Source organism: Halichoerus grypus, chromosome 1 (genome assembly GCF_964656455.1).
Source record: "Halichoerus grypus chromosome 1, mHalGry1.hap1.1, whole genome shotgun sequence".
Classification (NCBI taxonomy): domain Eukaryota; kingdom Metazoa; phylum Chordata; class Mammalia; order Carnivora; family Phocidae; genus Halichoerus; species Halichoerus grypus.
Window position 1 is genome coordinate 29,055,705 of NC_135712.1, and position 13,846 is coordinate 29,069,550.

At 36.8% G+C, this 13,846-nt stretch overlaps 1 protein-coding gene across 2 annotated transcripts in view; it reads right to left on the reverse strand.

The window, feature by feature from the left end:
* LOC118535992 (multidrug resistance-associated protein 1-like) overlaps window positions 1–13,846 on the reverse strand; it is an 86,897-nt gene that overhangs the window by 16,509 nt on the left and 56,542 nt on the right. For both annotated transcript variants that reach the window (XM_036092673.2, XM_036092669.2), the window contains 3 exons: window positions 11,069–11,129; window positions 10,390–10,609; window positions 934–1,088 (listed from right to left, as the gene is read on the reverse strand). In XM_036092673.2, the coding sequence (XP_035948566.2) occupies window positions 934–1,088; window positions 10,390–10,609; window positions 11,069–11,129 (436 nt within the window). The remainder of the gene's footprint in view (window positions 1–933; window positions 1,089–10,389; window positions 10,610–11,068; window positions 11,130–13,846) is intronic.

Below are 13,846 nucleotides of genomic sequence, written 5' to 3' on the forward strand. Positions count from 1 at the left end.
TTATTACGCTAGGTACTTTCACTTTGATTTTCATGTTTTATCCTCACTTCCCCCCATACACATACCAAAACTTTTTTACATGTACACACAAATATATTGGCATATTTTACAGTTGTGGGCTTGTACTATCTAATTCAGGAACCACTAGCAATATGTGTCTATTGAGCCCTTGAAATGTGCCTACTGCAAATTGAGATGTGCCATAAGCAAATAATACAAATCAGATTCTGAAGACTGTGTAGAAAAAAGAATGTGAAATATTTAGTTAATAATTTTAAACAAGTTTAAATGAGTTTGAAATGCTTCAGACATTCTATGTTAAAATATATTATTATAATTAATTATTTCCAGCTGTCTCTTTTTACGTCTTTATTGCAGCTACTAGAAAATTTAAAATTACCTATGAGGCTTGCATTACATTTCTGTTGGACGGTGCAATTTTAAGTGTTTGATAGTAAACACCAGGAGGGAAACCCTGTAGGTAAGCAGAGACACTCTGGGAAGCCCCACCTATCCCCCATTTACCAGAAGTGAGCTCACAGTTTTCTTAAAAGCAGAATGCTTAAAATCCAGTTATCTTCATATAGACTTATATTTTCTTTACTTTCTCAGCCCCAACCAGCGATTCTCAAGCTAAATGTATGTAAGAATTGGAGTCGTAGACACCAGAGCACATATGCTTTTTAGATCCTTTCAGCAATTTTCAAGGGTTATTTTGATTATGTGTGTAAGATGTGGTGCTGCTATACATCAACTATAAATGTCCCAAGAATTATAAATAAAATAATAAGGAAATCTATACTAAACATAATCCATCTTTTCAGGGTGATATACATATATATATTTATATATATTTACAAATACTATTACAAGGTACTAAATATGGATCACCATTTTTAGGTATGCTATTCAATGAGGTGTGGCTTTACTGACCTTGGTGAACCGATTGATGATCTGACCTATGGGATTCGTTTCAAAAAACCTGAGCGGGAGGTGTAGCACATTATCCAATAGCTGAGTATGCAAAGTTCGAGACGCAGCCAGGGATCCTCTGGTGAGTATATAGGCTCCAGAGCAGACAAAGAGACCTAAACACAAAATCTTATCAGGGGTATGTTAACCTCTTAAAGGAATTTTGTACCTTAACTCTCAAAAAGTTGCTTATCATAGCATTTTTTAAATGGAAAACTCAAAGAGCAAACTTAACAATGTGTAATTGTGGACCAAATTAAGTACAGATGTATATGGTGCATTGATAATAAATATACACTCTGATGGGTTGCCATCTCATCAAAGAAGGGCTCTCCTTATTCATGGGCTTAGATTCTACAGAAATGCACAAAACATAACAGAACCAGGTTCACCGAATACTAGCAACCTAATAATTTTGTGATGTCCTATGGGGCAATACGGTATTCACTGGTGCTGCTAGCCAAATAATTATAGTTCCCCTAGCTTCTAGGTCCATGGTAGAATTGTTCTTTCTGGCCTCCTTGTGATTTATGGGACCTTATGAAGAGTTCTGAACAAGTTGAAGGAGAAACAACACGTAATACCCGGTTACAGCACTTAATTGCTGGTATCAGAACTGCTAAAGTTTATTACCTTTGTACAGTGCCTGCCAAAATTTATAGTGGTGGATGGATTGCATCTTCAACTTGGGTCCCAAGAATAAGGAATAAACCTTTTATTATTTTATTTATTTATTTATTTGGGTCTATTAAGCTACTGAGATTTGGTTGGTGGAAGGGCTGTTCTTGCAACAACTGAAAAGGCAGACATATAAATAATAGACATATAGCTGTAGTGGAAGAGATTGGAAATAGTTATAAGCACCTATTGATGCTATAACAATATAACTATTTTTACCCGCATTTGACAAACTATGGTAAGAAAGAGACAAGCTCATAAAAGAGCTATCCATGCGTGAGGAGAAATGAAAGGACAAAAAGTTCTCAAACTGGAGAACTTGTAGGGCTGGAAGAAGACATGCTTTGTTACAGTGATTGGTTAAAGATGGATATGTGACTCAAACTGTTTCAAGGAGAGTAACTTCATGGATTTCTATGGAAGGAAGTTCTTTGCGAGAGAACATTTCCAACACCATGTGAAGCCTGAGAATTAAGCCAATGAGGACAACAAGCAGAGCTGATAAATAGAGTAGTGAACACTTCATCTGAGCACAGGGATGGAGTGTGTACAAAGACTATGCCTGGACTCTTCAGGTTGGGGAGTCAATAAATTTCCATGTTACTTAAGCTAGTTTGCTCTGAGTCATAGGGGATACACAATTGCTCCATTGTTCTCTAATACACAAAATTGCTAACAAAAGTGTATTGCCAATATGATTCTTATTCCTTTGTAAGTATGTGTAAAACAAAACAAAACAATGATAGTTGACCCTGACCATCTTAAATTATTTCAGCTAATTCCTTTATATTTTAAATAATATCGCATGCTGCTGTTAAATGATTTGTTAGCTTCAAATATTTTCTATTTTTTTCCTACCTCACTCACCCCAAACTTCCTTTTTCCCCTTTCAAAAACAGGTTGTCACCCTCTTTCCTCAAATAAACATTCAATATTTATATTGCCACTAAGCATATATTATGCATGAAGTTCACCAACCTTTTCCATATTTTTAGTTTCCTATGCAACAAGCACTAATTTATTCCCAAACACTTCAATAGTCAGCAAATCTCTTCTGAATATATTTCAACTCATCAGATATTCTACTATTTCCTTCACCTTATTTAGCCCCCTTCTCTTTGCAACATAAACTACTCTCTTGGAACCCCCTTTCTTTCCACTCTAAACTGGAATGGTTGCAAGATCAGACACTTGCATTCTTCAGTTATGGGAAATGTTAAGTATTATGAATTTGATCATTTTCACTTGCATTTACTGAAAGACTTATGTGAATGTTGAACTTCCTGGATTGTTCCTCTAATTTTCTTATTTATCATTTTTTCATCTCTTTTCGATGGTATGCATCTGGAATAATTTCTTCTAATTTATCTTCTCACAGTTGTTCAATCTCTTTATTTTATTTTTTTTAAAGATTTTTATTTATTTATTTGACAGAGAGATAGCAAGAGCAGGAGCACAAGCAGGGGGAGTGGGATAGGGAGAAGCAGGCTTCCCGCTGAGCAGGGAGCCCGATGCGGGGCTGGATCCTAGGACCCTGGGATCATGACCTGAGCCGAAGGCAGACGCTTAACGACTGAGCCACCCAGGCACCCCTGTTCAATCTCTTTAAATTCCTTAAATGTTTTGAGAATTCTTTGTCTAAGATTGAACTTATTTCAGCACATTTTCACACTTGCTTTGTGGATATAATATTTTGAATCTCTGAAGACACTAATTTGACATTTTAAGCTTCTATTTCAAATAGGATTATTTTATTTCTGGACTCCATTGCTTTATTTATTAGCTCTTATTTATACTGTTGGTTTGATTAAAATGCAAGGCCATCCACCATTATCAGTTTAAACATATGAGATAAACACATGGTTAATTAATAGAGGTATCTGGTGTGGCTTCCTTCTGCTATTGCACACATTAATTTCCCCCAACATTTTTTTCCTCTGAATGGAAGGGATTGCTTCAAATTCCACAGAAGTGGGCAGATGTGACTCCAGACTGGAGCTTTTCCAAAAGCCATTTAAGGAGGATTTCTTCTATGTAGGCCACACACACTAGGAACCCTAATTTCCTCTTTAGATATCAGCTTTCTAGTTTTCATTGTATTGCTACAATGCCAGTTGCTGTGAACATGATGGTGGTGATGGTGGTGGGTGTTGTAGGAGAGACTGATGGGCCAGGAGAACAATGGTCTAGTGAATTATTTTGATTATTTCCATGCAACTCAATCCTACTCTCTACCTGTGACCATGAGTTTAGTGTTTCTCCACTGCCCAAATGAACATCTCCCTCTTGTGTTATAGCTTCTCCCCTATCCATTTCTGGCTGCAGGTTCTTCTACCCTTGATCAACTATCAGTTTAATTGCTTATGTAGAAATTTATCACTCCGAAATCTTCTGAAGTCTTTCCTTTTATATTTATTCACTGTCATCTCACTGGAATTTTGTGAGGTAAGTAAAGTAGATGATCCACTCACTCATCTTAAACTAGAAGCAGCAGTGTAGTCTTTAAACATTGCACCTTGAAAATAAGGTGCCTAGGGACGCCTGGGTGGCTTAGTCGTTAAGCGTCTGCCTTCGGCTCAGGTCATGATCCCAGGGTCCTGGGATCGAGTCCCACATCGGGCTCCTTGCTCAGTGAGGAGCCTGCTTCTCCCTCTCCCTCTGCTGCTTCCCCTGCTTGTGCTCTCTCTCTCTCTCTCTCTGACAAATAAATAAATAAAAATCTTAAAAAAAAAAAAAAAAAGAAAAGAAGGTGCCTATATTTTTCACATTGGATTGGAGAAAGGAAGTTCCTAACAATGAGGCATAAAAAATAATAGATTGGGGATGTTTAGAGTGTCCTAAAGATTCTAAGGAGAATAGCTGGGACCTAGGAAGAAAATGTTCAGAACTATTTCTTGTTTAGAAAATGAGGTTAAAATTTTTATTATTGTTACAAAATATAGATCTAACACTGTGCTTTGAACTCTAGTTTCTTTTTAAATGTTAGCTTTCTATATTATTCATAGTAGGCCTGTGGTATTAACATGTGACAGACAATGCTGCTTATGCTTTAAAGCACTTCTGCCCTTTTTATTTTGTGAGCTATGATGATGTAAGTGAATACAGCCTGCTCTTCATTGTACCAGATTCTGTAAGATGCAGCTGTGGTCTACTGAAAAAAACAGAAATTATACATTTTCATTTCTTAGGCTTACCCACTTACAGAAAACTTATAATTACATGTAATAAATAAGTCTTCAGAAAAATTTTAATTTTTTAATGCAAAAAAATTAAAAATGAAAGAAAAATTAGAGAGGATTCTTATTCATTCATTCATTCATTCATTTACTTAAAGTAGGCTCCACACCCAGAGTGGAGCCCAACATGGGGCTTGAACTCATGACCTTGAGATCAAAACCTGAGCTGAGATCATGAGTCAGATGTTTAACCGACAGCTACCCAGGTGCCCCGAGAAGATTCATATTTTAATGATTGAAGACCACTCTACACAAAGATCCAATCAGGAAAAAATCCTTTTGATTAGACTGCATAATCTGTTGCCTCATTACAAAATATTTCCTATATCTACTGATAGTTAATTAAAAATAAGAGAGTCTCTTCAACAAACGGTGCTGGGAAAACTGGACAGCAACATGCAAAAGAATGAAACTGGACCACTTTCTTACACCATATACCAAAATAAATTCTAAATAGATTAAAGACCTAAACTTGAGACCTGAAGCCATAAAAATCCTAGAGGAGAACATAGGCAGCAACCTTTTTGACATGAGCCATAGCAACTTCTTACTAGATACGTCTCCTGAGGCAAAGGAAACAAAAGCAAAAATAAACTATTGGGATTTCATCAAAATAAAAAGCCTTTTCACAGTGAAGGAAACAATAAACAAAATGAAAAGGCAACCTATGGAATGGGAGAAGATATTTGTAAATCGCATATCTGATAAAGGGTTAGCATCCAAATTATATGAAGAACTTACAAAACTCAACACCCAAAAAACAAATAATCCAATTTAAAAATGGGCAAAAGACACGAATAGACATTTTTCCAAAGAAGACAGACAGATGGCCAACAGACATATGAAAAGATACTCAACATCACTCATCATGAGGGAAATACAACTGAAAACTACAATAAGATATCACCTCACACCTGTCAGAATGGTTAAAATCAACAATACAAGAAACAACAGGTGTTGGTAAGGATGTGGAGAACAAGAAAAAAATCTTCTTTCACTGTTGGTGGGAATGCAAAGTGGTGCAGCCTCTCCGGAAAACAGCAAAAGGTTAAAAACAGAACTACCCTATGATAGAGCAATTGCATTAAGTACTCACCCAAAGAATACCAAAATACTAATTTGAAGGGATACAACACATGCACCCCACTGTTTATAGCACCATCACTTACAATAGCCAAATGTCCATCCACTGATGAATGGATAAAGAAGTTGTGGCACACACACACACACACACACACACACACACACACACACACACTGGAATATTACTCAGCCATATAAAAAAGAATGAAATCTTGGGGCACCTGGGTGGCTCAGTCGTTAAGCGTCTGCCTTTGGCTTGGGTCATGAGCCCAGGGTCCTGGGATCGAGCCCCACATCGGGCTCCCTGCTCAGCGGGAAGCCTGCTTCTCCCTCTTCCTCTCCCACTCCCCCTGCTTGTGTTCCTGCTCTTGCTATCTCTCTCTGTCAAATAAATAAATAAAGTCTTTAAAAAAAAAGAAAAAAAGAATGAAATCTTGCCATTTGCAATGACATGGATGGAGCTAGAGAGTATTACACTAAGCAAAATAAGTTAGTCAGAGAAAGACAAATACCATACGATTTCACTCATATGTGGAATTTAAGAAACAAAACAGATGAATATAGAGAAAAAACAAAGAGAGACAAACCAGAAAACAGACTCTTAACTGTAGAGAACAAACTGAGGGTTACTGGAGGGGAGCTGGGGGGAGGGGGGATGGGTTAAATTATTGACGGGTTTTAAGGAGGGCATTTGTTGTGATGAGCACCAGGTGTTGTATGTAAGTGATAAATCACTAAATTTTACACCCAAAACTAATGTTACACTGTATATTAACAAACTGGAATTTAAAAACTTGAAAAAGATAAAAAAAAGATATATGGCAAATCAAAAAAATGTATACCTTAAACTAATATTACACTGTATGTTAACTAACTGGAATTTAAATAAAAAGTTTAAAAATTCTGATAAAAAAGTAAGACTTTACAATGGTAAAATTGTGAACATTAAACTGACATAGCTTGTCTAGTATGGGAAATGATATTTGCTCACTTATCCTCTCCAAATTATATTGAATTTCCCCTAAAGTTGTAACATGAGCTCCTGGATTGGTATGAGTTTAACTCTCATATGTAGATCTGATAGACACAGATATAGAGATATTTGTATATATGGATGTTTCTTTTGCTGTTCAGAATTCTAGACTGCTATATCTATTCTTTCCTCAATGAGTTGCGAATTGCAAGCCAATAAACTTGACTCTCACTGGTTCAAAACCAAACACACTGTACCTTTCATACTATAAATATTCTTTATATCTCGTTTTAGTCATTAACAACATCTCTTTCCCCAATGAATATTGTTAACAGAATGGCAAAATAAATATAAATCTGTCTCACAATATTTGCATACTTTTGATGGAGACACTTATAAGCAATACTATGGCCACACAATAAAGATGGGAAAGGAGAAGAGAAGCAAAGCCCCAAGTTTCATACTTTTTATTTTATCTTCATTTTTTTTTTTTTTACCAAATGCATGTATCTCTTTGTGTTTTCCCTTATGAATATCCTTAGACAGCATGACTTCCACATATTTTTTTCTCGTTTGAATTCTCCCTGGATATCATTCTCCCTCAAGGTGCCTTTCTTTTCTTTTATAAACATACACAAAATGTCTGTACTTTAAAAATCTCTTTATTTCTACCATACTTTTGAATATCCTTTTTTTTTCTTTCAAATCACCTAACTTCTTTGAAGGGCAATATGTATCTACTCCTTAATTATGAATTGTTCAACTACCTACAGTCTGTATTCTCTTTCTATCTCTTTCTAGATGATGCATCTTTGACTACAATCATGGGTCTTTTCTCAATTTTTTCTTTTTAACATTTCTGCAGCATTTCAGAACCAGTGAGAACTTCTTTAACTTTCTTTCTTTCTTCTTTTTTTTTTTTTTTTGGCTTTTGTTACATCATACTTTTCACTTGGAAGGCAGTGTATCATCATTTAGAGTTTTCCAAAGTATATTCTATGGAAAACAAGTTGCTCAAGATATTAATGGCCAATACAAGAAGAAACATTTTTTCCATGGTCAAACGGATTTGAGAAACATTGGGTTAGATAGAACTAAACAGATCAGTTTACTGAAAAATATCTGGAAACTTCTAGTGAAAGGAAAAAAAGATTTCAGAAGAACAGAAAAATACAGTCCTCAGTTTTCCAGACCTATTGGGAGTACAGATCCCTATATTCGTGGAGTATGTCTACTGTTTCATGTAAAACTTTTGGAAATGTTAATTTAGTGGTTAAGAACATAGTTTGGGGAATCTGGTACACATGGATTCAAACCTGGCTCTGAAACTTTTATCTGTAGGACTTTGTGCATAGTATTCATTTCCTCTATTGTTAAATAATAGCTAACATTTACTGCACTCTTGTTATACGCTCAGCACTTTTCTGTAAGCTCTATACATATTAGGTAATTTAATCACTGGAACAATATTTAGGTAGAAATTATCTACCTTCTATAAATGGTAAAACTAAAAGTTTAATTAACATGCCCAAGCTTAAGGAGTCCCTCATTAGAATATATGTTAAATGAATTAATAAATTAGTTTAAACCATATGAAATTACCATTTTTGTGTGTCATAAAATGTCAAATATAGGCAATTTCATGTATCTAACCTCTATAAAATGCTTTGGGTTTCTAGGAACAGAGCAAGCCTTCACATTATTGTGCTTTTGTGGGTTTTTTTTGTTTTTTTGTTTATTTATTGATCAGGAACTTATCTCTGCTCAATTTCTCTGAAGCCAATCCCCTACCTGGCTGTACATGGGCATTCCCCAAGTAACCATAATTCACCCTTGTGGCTCTTAATCCTCATTCATAGTGATCATATCTTCTCTATGGCTCACTTGTTATCTCTATGAGAATGACTCAACGTCTCGGTAGAACCACAGAGCTATAGAGTGTTAGAGGTTGGAGGAATGTAGAAATTATTTAGTCTAAGCCCTCCATTTTACAAATAAATGAAATTTGCTTCCCAAACTTCCAGATATGCATTTAAATCTGCCTACTGGGAGAAAAAAAAAGTAGAAAAATGCATCTATACTTTCTATTAAATGTGTCCAAAATTGAATTCACCATTGAATTTAGTTGAAGTCAATTGAATTCTCTGCCCCACGTATTAAGACTCCCCCCCCCAATTTCCTTATTTTTGTCTTCATCATTCCCCAGTTACCCAAAATGAACTTCAAAACCATGAATGAGGCCCTCTTCTTAGCTTCAAATCACCCATTCTTATGTATGTTTTCACTGCAGTGTCTTTCCTCTCTATCCCTTTTCTCCAACTGCATTGCCATTCTCTGACCATTCATTTGTTTGTTCATTTATTTTCCTTCATCCTTTATTCATTCAATCCTATTCCATTCCCTACTCATTGGTTAGCACTGGACTAGGTGCCTTGGATGACATGGAGACAGATCAGAGAAGAGATTTTTCTATAGTAGATTATCTCCCATCCAGACTTCCACCTAGAAGATACTTGATTATTCCTTCCCTATCAATCCCAAATTCTCCCTGGTCTCTGATTTAATCCCTCCAATAAAAGTCCATCTTTCTTTTTCATCACTGTTAATTCATTCTTAGTTTGAAAAATAACTCTAATTCACCTCTTTTCCCTCAAATTCTCAAAGTTTTCCACTTGCCTTTCCAACTATCATCTCCAACACATCTCCAAACTACCTTCCCACCTCTAGTTCCCCTACTGCCCTACCAATAACCTGAAGACCACTCAAACTGGCTCCCTCACTCATGCCTACAGCCCCCTTTCTTCCCTACCCCTGTCTTTACTCACATCTTTCTCTCTGCATCGGTCACCTCTCCTTTTCTGTGACCTCAGTCTCACAAAATTCAAATCATTCTTTTAGGGACACCTCAAATGACAACTATTCCTTGGAAATTATCTTAACTCTCAAATATGGCTTTTTCTTGCTCTGTATCCTCACAGGTTTTTTTTTATTACTTTTATAGCACTTATTGCTTGCCATGTAGTTTTAGACTCTACTTACAATGTAGTTTGTAACTGACTCACTTATTGATCTTCATATCAATCACAGGTCTCACACATACAGTGAGTAGCCATGTGGTCAAGACTTTTGGGTCCTGAATGACTTAGCATATGGGACTCATTTTCCTCAGCTGTAAAATAGGAATAATAACACCTTTCCAAATACTTTTTGTCAAGAATAAATGAGACAAATACATTATTTAGTGTGGGCCATGTAGCGGATACACATAAGTTTTGGTTTACTTTCTCAAATACAATGAATTAAAAGCATACGCATTTGAATTATCTCAAAATATTTGAAAAATATGGCATAGGTTTTATTTGAAATAAAATGATGCCATATGCTTGCATTTGAATAAATTAGGTCAGAAAGAGAAAAAAAGAGCCCCTGGACTTTTTTTTTTTTTACCTTGCATTAATCCCAGTAATCCATAGATGTTAAGTTTATTGCTTCTTATTTGCTTCCATTCTCTGAACTCATTCTTGTGTTTTGCTTCTTTTACCCAGGCACTAAGCCATAGATTCTGTCCAATGCCCACCAAATTCTGCCCGAGGTAAGCAGCCACACTCAGCCACACCCAGAGCCAGCCGAAGGCTTGGAGGTACTTCAGAATGATTGAGAACTTCATCTAAAGGAAAAATTAATATGGAATTAGATTACTGTACTTAAAGGTCAGACAAAGTAGATTTAAATCCTACATGGCATTTTTCCTAAGCTTTGTGATCTTGATCAAGTTACTAACTCCTCTAACTCCCAGATTACTCATCTGTAAGTTGGAATTTTAACAGTAGTGACCTTATAAGTACATCTAAAGTGCCAGCATAGTCCTAAGTGCTTAAAAATGATGCATGTTCAAATAATATTGGTTACTATCATTAGTAAAAAAGAATATACATAGCTAAGTAACATGTAATCCTAATTAAACACCACTATAATAAACCAACAGTTCCATTTAATGTAATTTCTTCTAACTATTATATAGTAACCCTCCTCAAATGAAAAATATATGATATTTATTAATAATGCAATGCAATCTCTTACATTTGTGTGGTTAATAACAAATAATACTAGTAATTCTGGTGCTTACCCCACCAATAGGGATCTTTTCTTTTTTCATTGAGAACTGTTTTCCTTGATCCAGTGAGGGCCTAATAAAGCAAGACAATGTACATTTTGTAGTTTTCAGATCAACCACATTTTTTAAAGTTATACATTATCAACCATTTTACTGCATAATCTTCTGCCCTGATAACATTGTTCCTTTAATCTTTTCAAATGGAGATTGTTTATTTGCCAATATCTCATATATTTTAAAGTCAGAACATATAGTCTGATTTTTTACTGCTTCTTCTAGATAATTATCCTTCAAACTTGAGCCAAATCCCTAGATTATTTAAGCTAATGCTACCCAGTTGTACCATCCTCTATGCCTTCTCATCTACTTGCCTCCTGGCCCATCAGGACTAGCACCAAGGGGCACCTGGCTGGCTCAGTCAGTAGAGCATGCAACTCTTGATCTCAGGGTTGTGAGTTTGAGCTCCAAAGTAGGTGTGGAGCCTACTTAAAAAAAAGAATAAAAATTGAAAAAAAATTTTTTTTAAAGTGGGCACCTAGGTAGTTCAGTTGGTTGAGCATCTGACTCTTGATTTTGGCTCAGGTCATGATCTCAGGGCCATGGGATCAAGCCCCATGGTGGGCCCCGTGCTCAGCGCAGAGTCTGCTTGTCCCTCTCCCTCTGCTCCTCCCCTTGCTCATGTGCTCTCTCTCTCTCTCTTTCTCTCTCTCGGATAAATAAACAAACAAACAAGCAAATAAATAAAAAGACTGGCATCGGGCTCATCGTCCCACTTTGTTCTGCCACCATCCTGGGTGATGTCATAGTTTACATAGACAGCTTATTAAACTCAATCTCTTTTCAATCTCATGACCTTCATACTTCCAGGTCCTTCCTCTGCATTCTACTCTGATCATCAACTGTCACGACGTTAAGCCATGAATCTTATAATCAGGAACTAACCCACCTTGGAAAACCCAACTCTAAACATTTCAATCTCTGGCCATAACCCCTTCTATTTCTAAATTGTACATTCAATAACTCTCACTACATTTGGTTTTAATTCCATCTAGACTTCCAGTTCCTGAATCCAACTTTCCTACCATCCTTGCTCTCCTAGGATGATCAATGATTCTAGTTTCCCAGATATTCCTGATTTTAGCATTGACTGTCCCATATTCCAAGAAACTCTCAGTCCCAGGCAAACCTATTACGTCTCTCTTTTGACTTCATTATCCAGCCTGTACTCCATGATTACAATATTATCCAAACTGTGGTAATATTCTGAACTGTCAGGCTCTGCTTTCTTTCCATTAAACCTCCATGTTAGAACTCACATGTCAATCTTCATCACACTTGCTTCAAAAAAAATCATGCAGCTCTGTAAATTGGTTCCACCATGAATTAACATCTTCCCTCTACCTGGGCTCTTAAGAGTGCTTAGAAATTCTTGCATGACTCTCAGAAGGGGCCCCACATCCTACTTGATGGAGAAAGTAAGGGCAGACAGGAAAGTCAGTCACCAGATCTCTACATTTACATGCACCTCTACGCAGCCTTTTCTAATTCTCTCCTACAGCAAACAAAGGAAATTCTCTCCTCAGATCAAGAATAACCAGGGTGCCTGGGTGGCTCAGTTGGTTGAGCAACTGCCTTCAGCTCAGGTCATGATCCTGGAGTCCCGGGATCGAGTCCCGCATCTGGCTCCCTGCTCAGCAGGGAGTCTGCTTCTCCCTCTGACCCTCCCCCCCTCATGTGCTCTCTCTCTCCTCTCATCCTCTCTCTCAAATAAATAAATAAAATCTTTAAAAAAAAAAAAAAAAAGAATAACCATATGATCTGAATCCCATTCTGTCCCATTTCCTCAAAACACATTTATTAACTATAGTGTCTCCACACTGTCCTGTCAATGAATCACTTGATGGTACTTGTTAGAAATACAGATTATAGGGGCGCCTGGGCGGCTCAGTCGTTAAGCGTCTGCCTTCGGCTCAGGTCATGATCCCAGGGTCCTGGGATCGAGCCCCGCATCAGGCTCCCTGCTCCGCAGGAAGCCTGCTTCTCCCTCTCCCACTCCCCCTGCTTGTGTTCCCTCTCCCGCTGTGTCTCTCTCTGTCAAATAAATAAAATCTTTAAAAAAAAAAAAGAAATACAGATTATAGGATTTCCCCACTAGAAACCTGCCTTTCAAACAAATGATCCAAGGGATTCTCATCTTAAGGCAAATCTAAGAAACCCTGAGTTCTTCCCAATTTTTTCTAAACTTCATCTTCTCCTCCCTACTCCTGACTCCTTCCCATCAGCCCATAGAGAACAACACATTCTTCTCATCTTAAAACCATCACCACAAAAATGATACTACTCTCAATTCTATGTCTTTCGTCAGTTACCATCCTACTTCTTGCCTTCCTTTTATAGCCAAACATTTTTCTGCTAAACCACTTTGCCTCCTTCAACTGTCTGGCACCTGGCTGGAAGTGTTTCCATCAATGGTGCCTTGATGAAATGAGTAAAATATTTATTGTTATACCCATGGGATACTTTAAAAAATATTTCACTTAAACTCTTCATGACATTTAACAACATTGACCACTCCCTTGTTTAAGGAACATTTCCTTTAACTTCCCTACCACCATGAATTTGTATTTTCTCACACCTCTCTGGCCCTCCGTGAGTTTCTCTTTAGATTCCTTTCTCTGTATTCTCTTTAATGTTCTTTGTGGGTGACTCTCAAATTGCTTGTTCTAGTCCATACCTCTCCCTTGAGTTCCAGATCTCTACAGTAACATGCTTACTTCATCTCTTTGCTTG